Source organism: Chaetura pelagica, unplaced genomic scaffold (assembly GCF_000747805.2).
Source record: "Chaetura pelagica isolate M959 unplaced genomic scaffold, ChaPel_1.0 scaffold249, whole genome shotgun sequence".
In the NCBI taxonomy this organism is placed as follows: domain Eukaryota; kingdom Metazoa; phylum Chordata; class Aves; order Apodiformes; family Apodidae; genus Chaetura; species Chaetura pelagica.
The window spans coordinates 1477016-1492512 of NW_009954538.1; the positions used below are offsets into that span (position 1 = coordinate 1477016).

General features: G+C 41.9%; 1 protein-coding gene across 1 annotated transcript; it reads right to left on the bottom strand.

Annotated features, from left to right (window-relative positions):
- Positions 1 to 307: 307 nt before the first annotated feature.
- On the bottom strand, positions 308 to 11799 carry RNF10 (ring finger protein 10). The gene is made up of 16 exons (XM_010004826.1): positions 11602 to 11799; positions 10434 to 10633; positions 9334 to 9424; positions 8122 to 8306; positions 7906 to 8042; positions 6457 to 6617; positions 5779 to 5907; positions 5370 to 5628; positions 5019 to 5152; positions 4462 to 4579; positions 4031 to 4132; positions 3393 to 3527; positions 2528 to 2625; positions 2245 to 2305; positions 1931 to 2089; positions 308 to 1077 (listed from the first exon to the last, which is right to left on the bottom strand). Exons 1-16 carry the CDS (start codon positions 11674 to 11676, stop codon positions 1001 to 1003), a joined length of 2121 nt encoding a protein of 706 aa, XP_010003128.1. The 5' UTR covers positions 11677 to 11799; the 3' UTR covers positions 308 to 1000.
- Between the last annotated feature and the right edge of the window lie 3698 nt (positions 11800 to 15497).

The window sequence follows — 15497 nt, forward strand, 5'->3', positions numbered from 1 at the left end:
TAGCCAGAGGTGCTTAGTGCAGATCAGCTTACATCCCAGAACCAAGTGGATACAGGCCCTTAGCCCAGTACAAGAGAACCCCCTTTCTCACTGGGGATAAAAGTTATCTACAGACTCCAGCTATCAGTTGTTCTTCAAATTCCAGAGCAGCCAAAGTCAAAACATCATTCAGGTAGCTACCAAGAGCCCTAGGGTGGAGTGTTAATTCTACATAATCAGGTTACAAAGAATGTGTAGCCCATAAGTGGCAAAAAAATAATAATTAAAAAAAAATAGCAGCCTCACGCACCCACATTAAAACAGATTTGAACAACTGAGAAGCCAGGAGGTTCCTTCTACCACTAGTGCCAGTATGCATTTTGAAATACACAAATTCAAGAGTCACTTCAAAACCCAAGTAGCCAATTTCTGCTTTACACTCACCTCAGCTTTGTATCTTTCCAAACCAGGAGAACAGGAGGAATTCTTGCTCTTTTGAAAAAGAACAGATGTAGCAGATAACACTCTAAAGCCAGGAAGCTCTTTTGCCCACTTCCAGTGCAGCGGAAACCAGTTTCACAAGACAGCAGTTTGACAGCTTAACTGAAACAACGCTACAGTCACAGTTGGGTGGATTTCTGCCCATTAATACTTCTAGGGAAATAAGGGCTCTCTGCCCCTTCACTTAGGTGATACTGCAGTATTCAGGCAGTGCCACACAGCTGTGAAAACTTTCATACTGTTTATTAAGCCAAAAGAACTGACTTGGCACAGACTAGAAGCCTTGGCTGATTTTTCTCTGGGTTGTTTCTTTCAAAACTTTGTTTCAGTATAAACTGATTAAGTAGTTGGAATTAAAAGATCTTACTTCAACATATACGGTCCTGGTTTCCTCCTGAACCCCCTAGAAGCCCTGGAAACACAAGTTTAATCTGTTCAAATTTAAATACTTAAACTATAGCAGCAAAACAAAGCAAAATGAAAAGAAAACCAGGAGAGGAACTTCTCTTGAATAGCAGAATCACTTTGTGTGAACAACAGAGGTGCTGAACAACAGCTTCTGCTTCTGTTTCTTTCTTTTCTTGCCTCCCTTTTCCTCTGTGAAGAATTAAAATGATACTGTCATTTCTTCCCATGGAATAGGAATATCACACAAAAATGATAAATGCTCTTCACTAGCCTTAATGACTTCTACAGGTCTGTGACACTTCCTATCAACTCACTGAGCACCAGATAATTAATTTTAACATAAAAATTACTGCAGATAAACTAAGGGAGACCCATCACATCTAAACCACACCTACAAACATGCTGAAGTGATTCTAAAGTTGGTGTTATAACTGCAGATCCTAGGACTGCAAACATGCAGCACTTTGCCTCTAAGGCAAGTATTGCTTTCATCCATGACCAAAACCCACCACCACTGGAGTTGAAGCACTACAACCTCAATTTCACTGAACATCCCAAGCCCTCCCATCCAACCCTCTCCACCATTCAGTGCAGAAGCCAAAATTAAAAGTCAGAACTAAGCTTATAAATTAGTTTCATCAAACAGCATCAGATTTGAAATTTCACCTTGACATTTTGGTCAGACTCAAGTGGTAGTTTAGCAGCTCAGGTATTTTTAGTTTACAAGTGCATAGCCTGAACTTCTTTGAGATAAAACTTGAATTAAGCTCCAGCAGAAATATAGCAAATATGTTTTTCAAAACTCATCTTTGTCCTATCAGGTTTCTTTGCTAGTTGGAGATCATCTCAGCTCCCACTAAGAGCTGCTTTAAGCTAACAGAAGCCCTGGACAAGCTGTTCAGAAACACAACCTGACAATTTTCAGAACTGTTCTGCAGCCAATTTTTGGTCCCCAAAATTGCTGGTCTCACTTCTCCCAGAGGAAGAAGGGGAAAGACTCTACTTTTTCACTTCAGAAATTGTTGATGCCTCCCCCCTTTACCTGCTAAGGGGTCAGCTGTGGACGGTTTGTCCAGTTTCAGGAGGGCTGCCTCGATAGCCTGGCTGAAGGAATTCTGGAAGCTGGGCACAGGGATTCGGTCAGAGCTGTCACTTTCTCCATCACTATCCACTGGCACAGGGAGTGCCAGGGTGCTCTCATCTGAAAGAAGGAAAGGGTCTTGAGAACCAGAAGGCTGTATGAAACTTTTGCAGTGCAAATGCCCTTCTACACTACAGGTGTTTCTTGGGACGTTACAAGATTTCTTAGATTGAGATGCACGGTAAAGAACTTGAAATAATACCAAATTTTCTTACCTCTTGTCTTTGGAGCAGGTTTGGGCCATGTTTCTGGTTTTGCCTTTCCAACTCTCAACATCTACCAAAAGAATTGTAAGATATTATTAAATCCCATGTACTAGCACAATCCTGCATAGCCCCTAAGTGGCAAGAAAACCTAAGAACCCCTGCAAACACTCAGTGTTGTCTCTGTAAGATTTATCCAACATTGTTTTTGTGGAGGAAGAAATTGTGTTCTTGGACTAATCCCCAACTAAGACACAAGTAATTCTGGCAAAATTTACTCTGCTATGTGGCTTACCTGGGCAAACGAAGGAAAGGGAGACTCTTCTTCTAAACTCCCACAGAGCAATGGGCTGGCCTGGCTGGCAGCAGGTGACACTGGAGTTGGAATAGACTCTAGAGAGATAGCAGCAGATAATTAGAGCCAGCTACACTTGGCAGAGGCACTCATTATGTTGCCTATCAGGATGAAACAGCAATAAAGTTTTATTATTTTATGCATTTTGCCATTTTTATCTCATCAGTTCCATCCATTAGTCACATAGAGAGACCTCTCAAACTCACTCAACCTTTTCATTTAATGACAATTTCAGTTTGGGGGGTTTGGGCTTTTTTGTTTATTTTGGGATGTGTAGGAGTTTTTTGGGAGAGGGTTGGGTTTTTTTGTGAAAAACATTTAAGAATAATTTCTATTTCATATTTTTATGAACTGCAAGATGAAACATTTGATAAAGCATCACTGGACAACAGTGTAACTGAGTATTCTTCAACTATGTTTTCTTTTAGTATAACATGGTGGGGAAGATGGAGGGGGTATCAAGAAAAAATGCCAGTAGCATTTTCCTGGCATAAAGACTTTTCTTCCCTTTTTTGGGATTTTTTTTTCCTTTCTTCTGCCTTAGCAAAGATTAAAAAGATGGTGTAATTACAGTGCAAATCTCATATTGTCAAGTAAATCTTGCATTGTGAAGCAGAGGTAGTAAAAAGTAAACAAAGGACCAGAATGTTTCTTAGCCATGCCAGCCTTTTGTGTATGATGTAGGCAATCTAGGAAAGAAGCAGGGTTTTTATCAGTATTAAGGGAATTTAGTGTGAAGACCTGAGAAGTAGATCCCAAAAGAATGATCAAGAGCCAGATGTGCTGTGTTTTTCCAGATGCTCACCTGTCTGGAACACAGGGCTTCTGCCAAGAGGAGACAGACAGAAGCTCTGATGATCAATGCTGGTAGTTTCTCCAGGGCAAGAGGTAAAAGCAGGAAACTGCTGCAGATTCTCCAAAGCAATATGGACCTCTGGATCTAGAAAGAGGTTTCAAATTAAAGTACTACACAATGTGGGGGAGGACTGTCAATATGCAAGTTGTTTCAGAGTCTAGGAGGTACCAATTCAACGTTCTGTCCACTCTATTTCACAGAGCAGTACAAACCCTGCTGCCGGATGGAAGCAGTTCCTAGGCACTTTTTTTTTCTTCTTCTTCACTTTTCACTCTATATAGTGATTATTATATAAACAGAAACTAAGAAACTTGAGGCCTGTATACACCACAGAGGTAGCTGTGCCCTCAAATGCCCTGTCTCTCCCATAACGTGCAAGTCTGAAGCAATTGTGTAACATTATTTAACATCCTGACTAAAACAGCTTATATTTTTCACTCCACAGAGGTTGTTTGTAATACCTTGTAATCTTTATCTAAGTGCATGCTGCAAACTAAAGGCTTTAGAGCTCATCCTGTAGCTCAAGGCATCAGCTCAGCAACTACAGATGACTGGAAACCCACCAGTTATGCTCACTCATGACTTACATTTGCCTTGTTTCTTGTTTTCCTCCATCTCAATCCTGCGCTCACGTCGTCGCTCATCACGCGCTTTCTTCTGACGCAGACGTCTCCTCTTCTCAAGGTCATCTAGGAGCAATGCACAGAAGTGGATGTGAAAAAAAGCCACACCAAGACCTAGGCAATGTTTTCTCCAGCTTTGAGAACAACATATTCAGTTCTAACGCATTAGTAACAAAACATGCTTAGCAAACAACATATGCCCTTTTAAATAGTCAGTCTTTTTTATTCCGTGTGTAATTGTTGTCTATGAAAGAATGAATTGGGGTTGTTCTGTCATCAGGCAGCTGGTGCAAGAGGAGCAAAGCTGCTCCGTGTGTTCTTTCTTCTGCCATTATGGGGTAAGAATGACTTCTCCTTCACACTCAGGGATATGTCACTAGAAAGGCAAAACCCACCTGCAAACAACTCTAAAGTCTCCTTAGAGATGACTGGTGGTTTCAGAGCCAGTTCACAAATGCTGAACTCGCAGGTCAGGGGCAGATGACAGAGGTAGCGGTGACGCTGTCTTATATCCTGATAAAAGAGCAGGTATGTCATCACAACAAGGCCTAGAGGCTGTCACAGTGAGGAACAGCTTATGGAGATAGAACGCCCACTGTTTCAAGCAGAATACTTCTTCAGGTTAAGATGATCATCAGTCTAGCTCAAGCTACTGTCTCACATGAGAAAAGAACTTACATTTTTAAAGACATCTTTAAAAACAAACCAATCTTAAGCTCACAATTCTCTTACTTCTAGACTTGCTACCTTCTAAAAAAAACCAAAAAACAAAGCTGGACTGCAGCCTGTTTACCACAAGCAGCACAAGGTGCTGCACCTTGCACAGCTTAGCACACCTAACCATCATAGTAATGACTTCCTGTTACTGAAGATAAACAAGTCTCATCTGTCTACTACAATGATCAATCTGCTAAAACAAGGGCCCTAATGAATAAGAAGCTAAAGTAACTACCTCTGTCATGGAGTAGCCAGTTATTTCCACTACAGCTGCAGTTATCTTCTCTGGACTCTTCTCCAAGCTGCCATATTCACGAACAAGGCATCGAACATTCACAGGGTGAAGATACATACACTGTCCGTCCTCCGCTGTAAGATAAGATACCATCACTTGTTCTTTGTTAATTTCTAATACCCTTCTCTCCATCTCAGTACGTTCTCCAGTAATAAAATTAACCCTCCTTTCTGAGTTTCTGTGGGACTTCTATTTCACAGGGGTTAGCTGCATCTAATGAAGTGACAAACATATTCCTCAAAAAGGATGCCAATCTCTGCCCCTACATGTCTAGGATTTCATTGCACCAACCTTGATAGAAATAGTAAAAAGGAGAGTTGCTAAGATGTCCACTGCTAGTTGTATCTTTAGATTCCTGGTAGCTTGTATCAGCTGGATGTGGTTCTTCTGTCATGTTCATATCAGGTTCTGCTATGGTGTCCACCTCAGGTACTTCCTCTTCATCCAGCACTGCCTCTTCTCCTTCCACAGGAAGTGAAAAGGAACTTGCCAGATCTGAGCCAGGCTCCACAAGCTCCTCATCGAATGCAGAGAGATATTCCACACCACACTATCACAGCAGAAAGCATACAGTTAGTACCACATCAGCTCCTTTGAAAGATCTCTGCAAAAATCTTTGGCATCAGTGCACCATAATTGTGCCACTTGGCACCACAGCACCAGTATTAACAAGAGCTGCCAGAGCCGAGTTGTCACCTACCTTTTTTTCTTGGGAAGCTACAGGCTCCACAGCCTTGGAGCTTTCTAGGACCAATTGTTCCACAGCTGCATTGATTCCAGCAATGCCATCTTTTTTATCCTGGTCAGTAGAGAGTCTTGTTTCTCGCTCCTACAGACCATCCAAAAAGAAGTTTCAATTTCCTATTCAACCCAGGAGACTATCACCACAGTTATTTTTAACCTTAAAGTATACTTTAGGTTTCCCTAGATCTATAATTCAACTTTGACAAAGAGTGCACCTTGAACAGAGGTGAACTCTTTCTTGTTACTGGAAAGCACACCCATTGTAGGATGCTTAAAGGCTTTGAAAAGGAATGTTCTACAGGTTTGCTGATACAAGTTATCTCAGAAATTGCTGGACCTGAAAGGGAAGCACATTCTCCTTTGAAAGCAAAACTCCTCAACATTTACAGAAGGAACACCATTCAGTAAAAAGCATTCTGTTGTTATCCTGAACATCATACCAGAGACTTGGGGTCCAAAAGCTGTAATTTCCTCCAAGATTCACAATGCTATTCTAGCAACAAACATCATCACCTTGCATATGTGTATGTCCTGGAGACCAGAATAATCACGCACAACCACTTTAGCAGCAGAACAGAGATGCAGAACAGTCAGCACACTCCAAGTTACTAAAAAACACCAAAAAGGTTCTCACCTTCAGTTCCTGGATAGCTGCCTCAATAAAGCAAGCCTCTGGGGTGTGTTTCTCTTCCTCATACTGTTTCAGTAATGCTGCTTTCTCCTCCAGTATCACCAGCTGCAAGACCTGCTCCCTGGATGCCAGAAGCAGCTTTGAATACTGACTGTGCAGGTCATCTGAACAGAAGAAGCACCAAATCATTAATATCCACTGGCAGAGGCACCAGTTTGGATTGCTGATTCTTCTGAAGTTTCATTACTGCTCAATTTTGGGAGTTAGTCCACCCAGGGCAGACAATACTTAGAAAGAGTTTGATACAGACTCCACAAGTGACCATTATATAATTGATAACATGAGCTCACATGCCTGCTCTAATACACACATCACAGTTTGTAACAACCAGTTTGCAAGCCCATATGTATTAAAAATCCATACAAAAATTATTAGGAGGTTTTTACAAGAAGCACAGCAGAAAAAGTAAGCTAAAAAAATACACGTTTAGCAAAAGGCAGTCATCTTTGTTACTAGACAGATTATCTTAACTATAAACCTCACAGCATCACATACTAGTACAGTCCCTATACTCACTGTTCCCCAAGGGTCCAAACTTGTCTGTAGAACACAAAGTTAATGCTGCATTTCCTGGGTTTAAAATTATCGAAAATGCCATATTTGTTTATTTTGTTTCATGAAAGGATTTAAAGTCCTTCCCTTTCAAATACTGAGGAACATACGAGCACACAAGCTACATGCTGGCTACCCTTCATGTGTTAGGAGACTTGACTTTTTACAGAGAGCTTAAATGCACGAAGCCTTTCCTAAATGTGACTGCAAAATTACGTGAGCCAAGACAGCCCACAAACCAGCAATGTCAAGTAAAATTATTTCTTTAGTCACAAAATTATGATGTGTTAGTCACATTACTTGACTGGAGAAAACTGAAGAAGTCAGGCAACAGATGTTTGGAATAGGTTTGCAGTAACTTTGATTATTTTCCCATATCATTCACAGATTTTAGTTGGTAAGTGAAGATGATTAAAGCCTTCTTGAAGATTGCATCCTTGGAATAGTTTAAACACAGAGACTGTTATTTTTGCTAAGCTGTATAGTGAGAAGCCAGGAGGAAAAAAAGTGGAGGACACTGAGGAGCCAACAAAAGCAGCAAGAGTCACACCAATGACTGTAGAATACAACACACGTCACATGAATACCAGTGATTGAGAAGGCAGGAGTTTACAGTGCGAGGGAGACAGCACACAGGTTAAAGCCTTTCAAAGACCAAAAGTGTGGGTAGAAAGGCTATTATTATGTTGTGATTAAGGTTTTCAGGGGGTAAACCCCATGCTTTGAAGTCTGGTGTATTTTAAGGTGACCACATGACACTGCAATGGTAAATTCTCCCCATGCTGGCCCTCGTCCCAGCTCAGAGCAGGATTCCAGCCACCAGTGCTCAGACCCACTCACCTCCAATGCAAACAGGTTGCACCACGTTCATCCACTGAGATTTGGGCAGTGCTGTCAGAACGCCCTTCTCTCTTCTCATCAGCTGCATCGTAATGATATCACCAATTGCATACTGACGTGTTTCCATAGCAACGACACTGCAACACATGGAGGAGGTTAGTAGGGCAAAAACAATGTTACAAAAAGATGCATAATTTAATAAATACCAAATCTCACCTCTTGAGGTCCTTCTTGTGAACAGAGCCATAACAAATAGGACATTTACTCCAGGTCTTTTCACTCAAGGAGAGATAGTGAAGGATACATGCCCAACAGAAGATGTGCCCACAGCGGGTGATCTTTGCTGCGGTTGGTGGGTACAGACAGATTGGGCAGGAGGGCACTTCATGGCTACAGATTCGCTGAAATGGCACATCAGAACAGTACAAGTTTTAGACTTGGAAATCAGTTCCTGTGCTACAGAATAAGCCAACTGTAAGATCTACTCTAACATGTTAATCTTCCAGCTCTTTAGGCTCTGCCTGTTTACCAAGAAATTAAGTGTTCATAGTGTGAACACCTTCAGACTGCACCTTCAAAGCCACCCATCTGGTATTTCTACTCTAGTGATATTTAAGAAGTGACTCTTCTAATGTTTCCCATCATGTATTTGAGTTCTTATAGTTCCATCACATAAGAGTTGGCAGCATCCTCATCATCCCAATTCAGACACTTAAGACAGCAAACAAGCCCTGTCACCTCCCTGCACAAGCAGACTTGTGCAGCCCTGTTTAACTGCCAGACTGAACTTACCTATTTCCATGAATATGCTAGTTTAGTCAGACACTTCGTTAGCATCTGTATGTTGCAGAGACAGAGCTGCCACACAAGATGTAGACTTTCCAGCTCTCTTGCAGAGACAGGTAACAGTAAAGCCTCCCTCCACTCCAGCTACAACGTGCACCAAGACTAGTCTTGCCTGATAATAAGTTTCTACCTGAGGCAACCCAAACTTCTGACCAGTTCTCAAAACATTTTTCACTTTGTTGCTAGGCAAGATGGACCACCTATGCACAGAATTATTCTTCAAAACACTACACTCCAGTCCTCTTCCATGGACTTGTGCCCAGGTTTTGTGTTAATATCTCAATCACAAGGACTGTCTACAGAATGTCAGATACTATTTTTGATGAGCTCCCATCTGCGAAAGCAAGAAGAAGCTGCTAATTTTCCTAATAGATTTTAGCACTTCTGTTTCCCTGTCATGAAAGCATTTCATAATATATTCCATGACAGATCTTTCCCAGTATTGTGGGAGTGACAGAAGAGGCCTCAACTCAAAAACAGCCAAATTTTACTTAACATCACAGAGATAAAGAGGCAGTTAAAGACAGGTTGAGCTTCTTAAGAAGAATAATAAAAAAAAAAATCTAGCCCATCACAACTGACCACTTGCTCCACATAGTCCCAGTTGACCAAGGTATCTGGATCAGCAAAGTGGACTGTGTAGTCCTGTTCTTCAGAGACAACAAACTGGCAGCTGGGGAAAGGCAAAGAGACAGATGATCTACTCAGTTGTTTCTAAAAATTCTTTGAGAACAATCCTATAGGATTCTCTGAGCTTCTTCTTTGTCCAGCAGAAAACTACTGGATGCAGTCAGTAAACTACTAACAAAAAACAAGAGAGTTTGATTCACAAGCAGATTTCCAGAATGCAGATGTGTCTATTTTCAGTTAGACACAACATCACATACTAACTACAGAATGAGCCAGATTGAGTGGTTTTCCAGAAACGTGTATGGAATAGATCCACTGGGGAACTATTAAAAAACAGGGAAACCACAATTGGAAAAAAATATGGTCACAAAAACTGGAACCACTGGGGTTCCTGTGAATAGGCTTCACTAAAAAAAAGCACCAAAAAAACCTCAGGGAAAAATCAAAAGCATCAATGCTGAAAATAGCTTTTATTATCTTTAACATGATCAAATACTGAACACACTGCAAAACCTGGTGAAAGTGACTAGTATTTCTCCTGCTGGATTACTATGCCAAACATCATCTGGGTTATACTCCATACCTAGGGGGCTGTGAAATAAACTGCAGCTTAAGAATTAGGACTCATATGAGTAATTGCTTCAGGGACTTATAAACTCTAATTAGCTTTCATCCAGCAACTGCGACCCCTACTATCTCAACGTACTATTTTTTGGAAAGAACAACTGTGTTCTGTAAGGCAACTGCACAGGTCTTCTCAAGTGGAGTGTCATATCCCAGAAGTGATGCCAGAAAATTAGAGCAGAAGACTAACTGGTTTGTAACTAAAGGACTCACTCCATCAGGTACCTTGTAAATAGGCAAAGACAACAACTTAATATATTTTTATTCCTTTCAAGTTTGGTCATTGCCACCAGAAACACTACGGAGAGGCAACTTCGCCCTGGAAAAGTCAATACAAGTAGTCAAGGTCAAACAATTCCCTGGCTGATCATCCCTCACAGCTCAGAGCCTCTGTAGAAGTCTAAGAGCCCTGCTGGTCTTCCACTCACTTGGCCTGTAGAAAGAGCTCCTTGTTGAAAGGCTTATGTCCCCACTTGTTCCTTTTCCCCCAGTTGCCATGTCCATTCCCATCAAAATGGCCTGCTTGGCCACGGGGTTCAAAAGTGAAATTCAGTAAGTGGTTGAGATTAATCTTCTTGGGACCAGAGAACTGGGCAGGGCTAAACTCTGCCCGTCGAGCCTCTGCTACCTAAGAGACAACAGCATTTGTTAGAAATTGCTAGAATTTACTGCAAAAGCATCAGTACAAGTTGACACCCAGACCCCACCAGTGATTATATACAGAATATGCAGCATCCACTCACTCACCTTCTCCCATTCCAGTTCTGCAAATCAAGCAGTGCAGCGTTAGAAGTGCATGAGAACCTGAAAGTTAGAACTGAGTGGTCTTACCCCACACTGAGCAAAAGGAGAGCATAAAAACAACCTGCATAAGGATAAGTAAAAGCTAGTAGTCAAGGTTAATAACAGAAGAATGCTGATCAAATCCTGACAATATTCTTGACAGCCAATAATACAAGTCTTGTTGCTGTTTGCACAGGTTGTACTTGTTTTGGTTAGTTTTCATATAAGGAAGCAAAGAATGAGAGTTCAACAGAGACTGCAGGCGAGTTTTGACAAGAGTCAGCAATTTGGGTGAGTATCAATGAAAACTCAGTATTAGTCTACAGTATTTAGACCCACATCAGTATAAAAGCCTCATTCTGGCTTTACTCCACCTCAATGTCACCAAGGCTAATAGGATTACTTTCCCAATACCACTATTACAGGCAAATTTGTACACAGAAGTGTTTAGACACAGTCACCTTAGACTTAAAAGCTAGAAACAAATCACTAGGTATTTTCATGAAGGACCTCTCTGTTTCATGAGGTCTGCACATGGCCTGTCTAGGTACCCATTCCTCAAACGGTATATTTAATTGCAAGTCTCTCAGAGCAGAGAGCACTCCTCTTCTGTTGTTGCCAAGTTGATCAGCACAGACTCACTCTGGCATCTCAGCGATGTTAGCACCTCTTATCACTCTTACCCTTCTCAGCCCAAAAAATCTTTCCCTTCTCAGCCCAGGAGCTGAGCACAGCAGACCTATCTAGGCAGGTCAGAGTGATCCTCTCGTCCCAAGAAAGAAGGCCTTGGAGGCAGGGCATTACAATTCTCACCTCATCTCGTCTTCCACCATTACAAGAGCTAAAAAGTTTGCCACTTCCGCCACTGCCTCCCCTTTGAGGGGGCATCTTGTTAAAAGCTTTGCTTTTCTGTGAATTGGAGCGACGGGACTGGCTGGAAAAGTTCTCATTTTTTGAATATGAAGTTTCTCTTTTACGATTATAACGCTGCTTGGATCCATTCCCATTCTTTCCATCTGAAAGAAAAAGAAAACAAACAAGCCAAGAATCAGCTCAGCAGCCTCAGAGTTGCCCACACACACTGCACCTCAGCTGGCTTTGCCTCAGAGCGCAGCTCACCTCAGCCACTGCCCTAAGCCCTGGGCATTTATCAGGACAGCAAATCCCCTCAGCAACACAAATTGTTTCATCCTTATCACTACCCAAAGAACTGGTCAAAGAATATAACAGAAGGAGGTATTTGCTGTGCTTCATCATTTATTAGAATGGCTGCATTTTCTTTATCCAGATTTGGAATGGCCATCACTAGAAATGGGTGTGTTGCCAAGCACGTAAAGTGATAAACACCAATACCACTTCTTCATGTCCCATTACAAAAACAACAACTAGTTCATTTTTTCAATTCAGTTTTCTGAAAATATGAAATTTATCATATATTGTTTCCTTATACAAATATCCTGCAGCCTGCATTTGTCTTGAAGTCTCCCACTTTCCAAGCCCCCATTCCCTGTTTTCATTCAGTTCTGCTCCCTATGCTTAAAAGACTCCATCAGATGCAATCCTGTTTTCAAAAGACCCTTTTATTTCACAAGGCCAGCAAATGCTCATCGATTTTGAAGCACAAATCCAATGCTTTGGCCTTGCAGGACACATACCTAATATCTGAGTACTAAGTCCACCAACCTATGACACATGAACTGTTCACCTGAGAGCATGATGAGCGCACCACTGACCCTAACACAAAGCAAAGCAGTGAAGCACAAAGCAAAATACTTCAGGAATAAAGCTCACAAGAGCAGAGCAACCGGTCAGGCTCTTAAGAGAGGTCTCCTGTGTCTAAACAGCTGCCTGATTAGACTGCTAGAATGGAAAATTCTTACTATGAAGATATTTCTAATATTCTTAACACAAGATCACAGATGCCAAGGACTCAAAAGACTGCTTACCTGTCACCTGACCTAGCATCTCCTCCAACTGCCCTAAGGTTTATCTGTAGAAGTGATATGTTGATAAGCTAGGAAGCAAAATTCTGCAGGCCCAGTGAAATGTCTATCCACTCCAGCCAGCCCCAAAGTCATTCTGGATACTCAAGAAACCCTATACAAACAGTAACACCCCATACAACATCTAGACCCATTTTGTAAGAGCCTACTAGTTTTCCTTTTCCCACTTTGTAGTCCTCCCCACCCTTAGTATAAATCTGACCATTTCTCATACAGGCAGCTCCCAATGCCAGTGTTTTATTTTCCCCTTCTCTGGCACTACTTCCAGTCTACTTGAGCATTTAAAACCACTGGAATGGGATCTTTCACATCAAGGCTAACTTTTTAATTTTTTTCTCTCCCACCTGCACCCCCAAAAAGAGAGGTGCAGTGGTCTGAAAGGTCTGTGTGTAACTGTACATGTCTGAGGATTTCGCTCCTTAAGAATAAGTACCAGAAGCGGCTTGACTGGGTTTTGTGGTGATCTGCTCTTTCTTGCACATGGTAGACCTCAGTCTTTGCCTGCAACTTCAGCTATAGAAGTAAAATGACACTATCATTACTTTCACACAATGTGACAGAGCCATTTTGCAGACAAACTCCATCACCAGAACGGGTCATTTACTCTGCTATTCAAAAGGCTGATCCTTCAATTCAGAATTAAACCAACTCCATCAGAACCACAGATGTGTAACTCAAACACATGCTCACATAGCTTCCAATGTTATAAGGCACATCAGGCTAGAAAGACAGGAGCTGAGTGTTATCAGGAAAAAAACAGACCAGAAGCTGCCAAGCACTGAGGGTGTGACCAGCTCTGGCTGAGTGATTACTCAGACCTTTTTCTGAGAGTTTCTAGGGAAAAGGCTATAATCAACACCACGGAGTCTCTGGTAAAAATATAAGTAATTCTGAAGAGTTCTGGACTGCTACTTCAGCTATTCAGGAGCAGAGAACATCTAGTTTAGAGCTCAACCACCCTCTCCAATCTGCAATTTCAGTGAAAGTGTTAGAGGGGCACATTTCCGTTTTGTCTATAGCAATTTTGCAGTTTCTCTGCAATCATCAAGTGTGGAAAATAAAACAACTCAAGTGGAGAAGTTCAGTCTAAAGTGGATCACAACAAGGGCCAGGAACAAGGAACTGTTTGTACCTGCAGCTGACAGAAGTATTTCCTACTACTTAAGAGTTTTAATCAAATTAGTCACCATCAAATTTGTCAGCCAGCTGGTCTATACACATTCCTGTCATACTACAGGTCCTTTCAAACAAATTCCTGGAGACTTTGGGAGTCACTATAATGATTCTTCCCTTGTGGAGCAGCAAGCCCTGATATCTGTGGTTTCTCCACTGGATGCTATGTTCTGTTAGAGGACCTTGATCACCAAAGATCCAGAGAGAGATCAAATTCTCAGGACTAAAGGCAGCTCTAGACAACCACTTTGCTCCTGGATCTGCAGCACTGGTTTGCTGCTGGGGTGAGACCTGCAGTTTCCTTCCATCTTTCTTTGCCTCTTTTCAGCTGAGCCGTGCTGAAGCCATATTGCACAAGGGGTTGCACATTTAGGCTGCAGGGTGACTTCATGAAAACAGACTGAAACTATTGCTGCTGTGAAGGCAAACACCCCAGTGAGCAAGAGGTGACAGAGCAGTCACACCCCAGCTGGGCACGCTCACTCCGCAGTAAGGAGGCAACCCAGGAATGTCTGCCAGAACTAATGTCCTGCAGGTCTCCAGGACTGGAGAGAAACCCAACACAAGCCTCTTCTCCCTGAGCTACTTCACTCCATCCTAATGGGATGTGGCTCCTGTTGGTGGGCTAATATAACACAAATAAAATTTTCTGGTGGAAACTTCTTTAGTTCCTAAGGTCAAGTTTGGAAGACAGCTGGAATCCAACCTCCACAAGTACAAAAGCTCACAGTATCCTGTTTAGGCCTTGGTCTTCAAGAAAGATTTATTTCTTTTAATTAAAAGTTAGCCTATTGTATCAGAGTAGAAGTGTATGGTGCATCAGGATTTCCCTCCTCAGCGTTCCTCTGCTAGAAGTGACATACCTTCAAGCCTGTAAAAGGTTGTTTTCCACAAAAATTACTTCATGCTTTTACTCTGGGCTGGAATGACAGGCCTTTTATTTCCTGCCTTACTGAAGACACTGTTTCTTCTACATGAAGGCATAGTAGCCAAAGGACAGGCCATCCTAACTCCTTACTGAAGGATATTTACATTCTGTGAACAATTCTCCATGCAACATCACACATCACCAAAAAAGAAGCTGTAGTGATGAGGTCTTTCTTAGTACGAAAAGGACAGAACCAAGTTTTCCACAACAGGAAAAACTGCAGGTCTGCTAGCCACTTCTATTCCACCAGAAGCCAAAGATCTGGTTCTAAACCTCTTGTTGCATACCTAGCATGTGATGTTCCCTGCTTCCAGAAGCCTGCCCATGAGAGGAGAAAAAAAATATGTAAGAGACTGAAAAATAACAACAGTAGTGAGGGATAACAGGGCTGTCAGATCAAATCCTGTTGCCAAGGAAAAAAAAACAACTTTCCAAATCAGGTGTTCTTCCAAAAATGACTGCCTACAAAGTTATTTTCTGTGTTTGGATTCAAAGTTAAAATGTCACGACAATCACACAGTTACACCACAAGCTGGGGTGGGTGAACCCCCTCCTGTATCCCTCACCACAGCCTGTCCTGAGAAGTTCAATTAATACAGCTGAAA